The sequence below is a fragment of the Nicotiana attenuata genome, chromosome 5 (genome assembly GCF_001879085.1).
Source record: "Nicotiana attenuata strain UT chromosome 5, NIATTr2, whole genome shotgun sequence".
Classification (NCBI taxonomy): domain Eukaryota; kingdom Viridiplantae; phylum Streptophyta; class Magnoliopsida; order Solanales; family Solanaceae; genus Nicotiana; species Nicotiana attenuata.
Window position 1 is genome coordinate 54,724,503 of NC_031993.1, and position 8,616 is coordinate 54,733,118.

The 8,616-nt window shown below is 37.8% G+C and overlaps 1 protein-coding gene across 1 annotated transcript; it reads left to right on the forward strand.

The window, feature by feature from the left end:
• On the forward strand, positions 3,994 to 6,141 carry LOC109226231. Its single transcript, XM_019391024.1, has 3 exons — positions 3,994 to 4,267; positions 4,421 to 5,088; positions 5,167 to 6,141. The coding sequence occupies exons 1-3, from the start codon at positions 3,994 to 3,996 to the stop codon at positions 6,139 to 6,141; spliced, it is 1,917 nt and encodes a 638-aa protein (XP_019246569.1).

Sequence of the window (8,616 nt, forward strand, 5' to 3'; positions counted from 1 at the left end):
TGCACTACCCGTCCCTTTCCTATGGTCCTGGAGGTATTTAGGACCTCTATTTAGGGTGGTTCTAGACTGACCTATGTTGCTTAAATGATAAAAAGCTAGGCGACAGACAAAAATCAGATAGGACTATCAGATAGGGAACAAATAAGGGCTCATGTTAACCTCCACAAATAGACACCAAATGCACGCAATTAAACAGACAACTTTATTTATTTAGGATCCTATAGGCAGGATATCTAGATGAGCAGAAAGAATATAAGAAAGCGGCTTATTAAAACGAGCACTGGGACCTACAGGCTTGCCTACTGATTTGATTAAGTTCTGAATCTGGGCATGTTTCAAGTAGCAGGAGATCACAATTTTTGGCAGGATTCTTAATAAACTTACAGGTTTGCCTACTGATAACCAGAACAAAATCCTATAAGCATGATGTCTAAAGGTTGATTAAAAGACCTATAACATGATTTCTAAGCGAATTACTGATTTTTTAACTCATGAAAACAGATTTTATCTCTTTAGATCCTATAAGCATGCTTTCTAATTTGCAAAATTAATTAACTCCTATAGACATGATTTCTAGGCGTCGAAATTGATTTGTTTATTTTCTATAGGCATGGTATCTAAGTTGAAACTAATTTTTTACCTCCTATAGGCATGATATCTATCAATCACATGTGGGCAGAATCTTAAGCACATTGCCAGGAAAGTTTATTATTCAAACATATAGAATCCTATAGACATGGTCACTAGTGCATGTAAGTTAGAAATATGCATGGATCCTATGGACAGGATTTCTAATGCAAAGGGGCCTATATACAGGATTTCTAGCATGCGAGTGAAACACAGAACAAAGCAATCAGAAAATCCTATAGACATGATCTCTAAAAAAGTAGTAACATTCACATAGTCACCAATAAATATATAGGCAGGATTTCTACCCGAGTGTCAAACAAGGATATGAGAAACCCCCCAGTTTTTACTAATAAACCCCAGATTTATTTATTACAAAGATTATTACAGCACAGAATGAATAAGTTACATAACAATATCGATTACACTATAGGGAGCCTTAGTTGGCCCAATATAAACCTGGGAGCCAGGCCTTCAAACAAAACAACTCTGAAACACTAGCAGCATTCCACAATACCTTAAACCAGGCTTCCAGTGTGTTAAAGTTCCCAAAGAGTCAAGGACCCCGAGCAATGCTCACACTAGAACCACACATTCAACACAGAATTCATTTGAGAGTGGAAAACTAGCCCCAATGTGTCAGAGTTCAAAGGAGCCTCAGGGACCCTAGGCAGTGCTCACACTGGGATAGTAGGAACCTAGGTAACTAAGAGTAGAAGTTTGAAAACCAGTACATAGGGGGTAGAGGGACAGTTTTAGAAAAAAGTTTGATTTTTAGGAACAAACAGATTCAAATTACAAGACTGCAGACAGAATTTCACTTAAAACAAACAGAAACCATATTTAGTAAATAGTTCAAATAGATTGGTATTGATTCAGACATGGATACTGTACTAGCATTTAAGCAATCACAAAAGAGACGAGATACTTGAACTAATAGACAGAGTTGGCAGCATATTACATGTTTGCAGAACAGGGAATATACAGTTGTTTATACAAGGTTTCATATTACTAGAGATAACTTAGTTAACTAGGCGAAGTCATATGGGCATATAGCAAACAGAAACATGCCGAAATCTCAAACTAATAAGCACATAGGATTGGATAGGGTAACAAAGACTAAAGCATGCCAGTTGAGAAAGCAGTAACAGAAAAAAACATGTTGAGGTCAAAATAAACTATAAGACAAAATGAGATAACAGGAACTGAAACCTGCCAGTTGAGAAAGGAGTAAAGAAGTATCATAGATCACACAGAAACATGCTGAGGTTTGAAGTAAACTAACCACATAACCACAGGGAATAGAATAGGATAACAGGAGTTAACACATACCAGTTAGGAAGAAAGTGAACAGGAATGTAATGGCAATTTGAATCCAAAGAGTTTAGCCTTGGCTTCCAGCCGGCTAAACACTGCAGAAATCAGAGTAGTCACACAGAGAGACAACTTAAATCCTTTGAAGGAAAGCAGAGAGCTTTTGAGTAGCAAAGCGAAGCAATTATAAGAGTGTGTAAGTGTGAGTGTGCGCCTGTAAGCGTGAGCGTGTCTAAAAATCAGAGTAATGAAAGGTTTTTATAGCATACAGTAGAGTAAAACCAAATAAGGTAGGAGAATCAATGGCACACAAATAAGGCAAAGGGATCAGTTAATCAGTCAATTAGGGCTAAGAGGAATCAATTAATAGGCAGAATCACTTAAATTAACACGGAATAATTCAGCAGTCAAGATTGAGGTCTAAATAATGTAAGTAGTAAGTCCAGAGATCAATTAAAAGTCGGTCCTAATAATCAAAGTACAGAAATCAAGCTAGCAAAAGAGTTAAGGAAGGTAGTACCAATTATGAATCACACATAAGGAAAGATTAAAACTCAGTAAAGGATTTCAAAACCCTAATTTTTTGGGTAAACCATAAAGTCAGCAGAGAAATAAGGGCGAAATAATCGCACACTGTGTACAATGAACATAGACAAGAGATTTATTCGAAAAGCACAAAGAATCGAACTAGAGAAGATCTTAAACCCTAATTTTTAGGGTGAGTGAAATTAGGCGGAAAACCTTTTAATAAAATCATGAAAAGATTCACAGATAGTCATGCAGAAACATAGATATGAATTTTAATGAAAAATAAGTACCAAATCTCAGCAGATTTCAAAGGATCTAAACCCTATCTTTAGGGTAAAATAAGGAATGAGCAAAATCTCAGAGATTCAGACATAAGGAGACAGAGGAAGAACATAGATAGAAAGAGATAAAGGTTCAAACCAGATTTGGTTCAAAACAAGAGAGATCCACTTGCCATGTTAGGCAAGTGATTATGTAATACCATAATCGGTTAGCCAGTAGAGAAAGGGGGCCAAATAATGTAAGAAATCACCAGATGATTCCATATCTGGTTGGAATCGAAGGGGATTTGGTGGGGATTTGGGTGACGCGCTTAGGGTTTGACAGTGAGAAGAGGGGAGGTTGAGAGAGTTCAAAGGCGGCGGGTTGAGTGAAATGGGTTAGGGTTTCTGGGGTTGGATAAATAAGAAAAGGGGGGAAAGGATGGTGGCCGTGGATCTTGAGAGATCAACGGCTGGGATTAAAAAATGGATTGGGCGGGTCGTTTAAGAGCGGGTCGCGATCGGGTTGTGGGTTCGGGGTTGTTTGGTATGATCTATGGCGGACTGGGCTAGTTTTTAAGTAGTTGGGCTGGGTAATTGGGATGGTTTGGGTAGCCTAGGTCCGAAATTAGTTAACTAAAAGGGGCTAAATTTTAAATACCCAATTAATTTAATAAAATTTATAAATGCTAAAAATGTCATTTGTGCATAAAAACTATTTAAAATAATTACTTAATATTATAAAAAATATAAAAAGTCATTTTCCGTGTAAATAATGTAATTATGCATACATGGGCTATTATTGCAAAGTTATTGCAATTATAGCCTAAAGATACAAATATAATTATGCATAAAATGAATAAAGCTTAATATGAATAAATGATAAAAATCAAGTAATAAATTATTATAAAATTATTTGTGATGCAATTAGTAATTATTTAGATATTAAAATGCTGGAATAAATTAATTAAAATCCCTTTTAAAATTACAGAAAATTATGGAAAAATATTAGTTGATGCTCATGCATTATTTTGAAAGTATATATGTATTTTTTATTAAAAATATATGAGGGAAAAAATGGATATCAGCAATGTCTTTCATGGATGGTTCATCTGGATATAATCAAATTCGCATGGCACCGAAGGATAAAGAACTAACTGCCTTTCGCACCCCTAAAGGTATATAATGCTACAAGGTAACGCCTTTTGGTTTGAAGAATGCTGGTGCTACATATCAACGTGCCATGTAAAATATTTTTGATGACATGCTTCATAAAAATGTGGAGTGTTATGTTGACGACTTGGTGGTAAAGCCAAGGAAGAAAGATGATCACTTGCAAGATTTGAGGATGGTATTTGAACGGCTTTGGAGATACCAACTTAGAATGAATCCATTGAAGCGCGCCTTTGGAGTTACTTTAGGGAAGTTCCTTGGTTTTATTGTTCGACACCGAGGTATCGAAATTGATCAAGCTAAGGTGGATGCTATCTTAATAATGCCCGAGCCTAAGGATATTCATGAGTTAAAAAGCTTAAAAGGTAAGTTGGCATATCTTAGAAGATTTATTTCGAATCTAGCTGGAAGATGCCAACCATTTACTCGCCTCATGAAGAAAGGGGTTCCTTTTGAATAGGACCAAGCTTGCAGAAATGCTTTTGAAAGCATTAAGTCTTATCTGATGAAACCTCCAGTACTGGCAGCCCCCATACCTAGAAAGCCATTAATATTATACATTTCAGCACAGGAAAGGTCAGTCGGAGCGCTTCTAGCTCAAGGAAATAATGGAGGCAAAGAAAATGCACTTTATTACTTGAGTAGGATGATGACGCCAAATGAGCTCAAGTATTCACCTATCGAGAAGTTACGTTTGGCACTTGTCTTCTCTATTCAGAAGATGAAGCATTACTTCCAGGCTCACGTTGTGCGACTCGTCTCAAGAGCGAATCCTATCAAGTTTGTCATGTCTAAACCAGTCCTAAGTGATCGATTAGAGAGGTGGTACCTCCAATTTCAACAATTTGAAATTGTGTATGTTCCTCAAAAGGCGGTTAATGGACAAGCATTAGCGGACTTCCTAGCTGACCATCCAATTCCAAATGATTGGGAGTTGTCTGATGAATTGCCTGATAAAGATGCAATGGTCATAGAAATTCAACCTCCTTGGAAGATGTATTTTGATGGCGCTGCAGCTGGCGCTGGAATAGTGTTTATCACTTCTCAAGGAGAAGTTTTGCCATATTCTTTCACTCTGACACAATGGTGCTCCAATAATGTTGCTGAATATCAAGCGCTCATACTTGGGCTTGAAATGGCTGTGGAATATCAAACAATTGCAACTATAAGTTTTTGGAGACTCCAAGTTAGTGATCAATCAGATTTTGGGTAGCTATGAGGTCAAGAAGCCAGAATTGGTGCCATATCACAAATATGCTCAAAGATTGGTAAGTTGGCTTGGAGAGGTAACTATTCAAAACACGTGCCGAGAAAGGAAAACAAGAGAGCTGATGCATTAGCAGCCTTAGCTTCTACATTATCTTTGCCTGATCAGACACAAGTCGTTGTTTGCCAAATATGGGTAGTTCCTCCACCAAATGATTATGAGGAAGAAGAAAGCAAAACCGAGTATCCTGCTCGCGTTCTTGAGGTTGAAATTGAAGATTGGCGACAACCATTAATTGATTATCTTTGTCATGGGGTATTACCGGAAAATCCCCGAAGGAAGACAGAAATCCGAAGGAGAGCCCCTCGTTTTCTTTATTATAAGAATACACTCTATAGACGATCATTTGATGGAGTGCTCCTACGTTGTTTCGGGGCTGATGAATCCCTTCAAGCCCTGCAAGAAGCACATTCTGGAGTATGTGGTGCGCATCAATCTGGGCCAAAACTTCACTTCCACATAAAAAGAATGGGGTATTATTGGCCAACCATGGTGAAAGATTTTTTAGATTACGCTCGAAGGTGTAAAGCTTGCCAATTCCATGCTAACTTCATACATCAACCACCTGAAGTATTCCACCCAACTGTTGCTTCTTGGCCATTTGATGCTTGGGGTTTGGATGTTGTTGGTCCATTGCCAAAGTCTTCTGGTGGACATCTATATATTTTGGCCGCAACTGATTACTTCTCGAAGTGGGCTGAAGTTGTTTCTCTTAAGGAAGTAAAGAAGGAAAATGTGGCTAACTTCATCCGAGTCAATATTATCTATCGCTTTGGCATTCCTCGATATATATTGACAGACAATGGTAAGCCATTTGATAACAAGTTGATGAATAAAATATGTGATCTTTTTGGCTTCAAGCAACGCAATTCCTCCATGTATTATGATGCTGCCAATGGACTTGCTGAAGCATTTAACAAGACGCTCTGCAACTTGTTGAAAAATATTGTCTCTAAGTCTAAGAGAGATTGACATGAAAGGATGGAAGAAGCTCTTTGGTCCTACAGGACCACATATCGCACACCAACGCAAGCGACTCCTTATTCACTTGTTTATGGAGTTGAAGCGGTCCTTCCACTTGAGCCTCAAATCTCATCGTTGCGGCTTGCCATTCAACAAGGACTCACTGATGAAGAAAATGCTCGGTTACGCCTTGAAGAATTGGAAGCTCTTGATGAAAAGATGCTAGAAGCTCAACAAAGCCTTGAATGTTATCAAGCTCGCCTGTCTCGATCTTTTAACAAAAGGGTGCACCTTAGATCTTTCCAAGTGGGTGACCAAGTTCTTGTGGTCAAAAGGCCTATTATTACTTCTCGTCGATCTGGGGGCAAATTCTCTGCTAAGTGGGATGGACCATATATTGTACAAGAGGTATACTCAAGTGGCGCTTACAAGACAGTCGACTCAGAAGGTTTGGGGATTGGCCCCATCAATGTGAAATTCATGAAGAGATACTATCCTTGAAGAAAACAAATACGCTCCTTAACGCATGAGCATAAACTGCATGTTACTCCTGGCCCGCAAGAGTATAAACTGTGCATGGTCCCAAAAAAAAAGTCCGCTAGGTTGAAAACCTCGAAAGAGGTGGCTTAGGCAAAAGTTAGGACATCCAAAAATACTAAAGTCCGCTAGGTTGAAAACCTCGAAAGAGGCGGCCTAGGCAAAAGTTAGGACGCAAAAAAAAATCACCCATTTCGAACTACGGAATGACTTGATCCTCTTCACCGAGGTACGTAGGTAGCTTAGAGTTTCATTTTAAGTTCAGTCATATGAGTTTAAAAAAAATACATATTACCCAAGGCATTATTCGAATGAAGTATGATGGAATATAATTCACTTGATTGACACTTGAAAATTAGGTGTACATGTATTCTTTCATTAAACTCTCCGTCTTATTAGATACTGATGGCTCAATGGGGGCAAGCTCTCTATGTCAAATTAAGGTCTCTGATGTAATAGTTGTAGCCTTTTAGTAAGAGGCTAAATCTTCAGGCTGGAGTCTTCTATTCTAAGTCAAGTTGATTTTATCATGTCTGTTACATCATCAATTTGAAGTATTCAAGCCTGCTAGATCTTAAAGTTGCACTCTTCAAATCCTCCAAGTCTTCGAATCTGTCAAGTATTTAAAAAATCCATTATGTTGTACTAAGGCGTGACTTCATTCTCTTCACCGAGATTGATACCTTTGAGACAATTATAGTCTTTAGTAGGCTGCAAATTTCAAGACTGCCAAGTCTTCAAGTTGAATTCATCAAATCTGCTAAGTGAAGTTGAGACCCTTGAATTCGCCAAATCTTGAAGTTGAAGTCTTTAATTTTGGGAAGTCATCAATTGACTCATCAAGTTAAAGTCTTCAAATTCACCAAGTCAAGTTAAGGCCTTCGAATTCGCCAAGAGTTGAAGTCTTCAATTCTGCAAAATTTTCAAGTTGAATCATCAACTTAAAGTCTTCAAATTTGTCAATTCTTCAAGTAGAAGCATCCAAGTCTGTCATGTCTTCAAGTTGAAGTCTGCAAGTTAGTCATCAATTGAAAGCCAATCAGAAGCCGCCATAATAGTCTTGAAGTCTTCAAAATGATATAGCCTTCAATTCTTTAATTGGAAGCTTCAGTATATCTCCAAGTGTATGAAAGAGGATTCTTCGAGTGTGAGATTTTCTTTACTAAAGTGGTATTGGAGTTGATTTCTAGTTCTACCTGCAAAAAGAAAGAAAAAAAAAGCAGAAACATATATAAAGGAGATCAGAAGATTGAAATTGAAGATACATTCTTAGTGGTCGGCTTTTTGAAAATCAAATCATGCTTCATACAATCTCTAATTCGTGTATCTCAAAATGAGGACGAGTTTCCGTTCCTTTGCACCAAAAGGTCAAATCTTTTGGCGGTAAAGTAAAATCTGCAAGTTAGACTCTATAATAGTCTTTGTTGGTCTTCGTCTTGAATAAAATATAGTCTTCAGCTTAGACGGTGTAATGGTCTAAGCCTCGGACAAAGTAAAGTCTTCAGCTTATATGGTTGTCATCGCCTTTGCAAAATAAAATCTTCAGCTTAGACGGTGTAATGATCTTAGCCTCGGACAAAATAACGTATTCAGCTTAGATAGTTGTCTTCGCCTTGGACAAAATCTAGTCTTCAGCTTAGACGGTGTAATGGTCTTAGCCTCGAACAAAGTAAAATCTTCGGCTTAGATGGTTGTCATCGCTTTTGCAAAATAAAATATTCAGCTTAGATGGTGTAACGGTCTTCGCCTCAGACAAAGTAAAGTCTTTGGCTCAGACGGTGTAATGGTATTCACCTCAGACAAAGTAAATTTTGGCCTCAGACGGTGTAATGATCTTCACCTCAGATAAAGTAAAATCTTTTGGCTCAGATGCTGCAATGGACTTTGCCTCAGATAAAAGTAAAATCTTTATCTTAGACGGTGTAATGGTCTTTGCCACAGATAAAG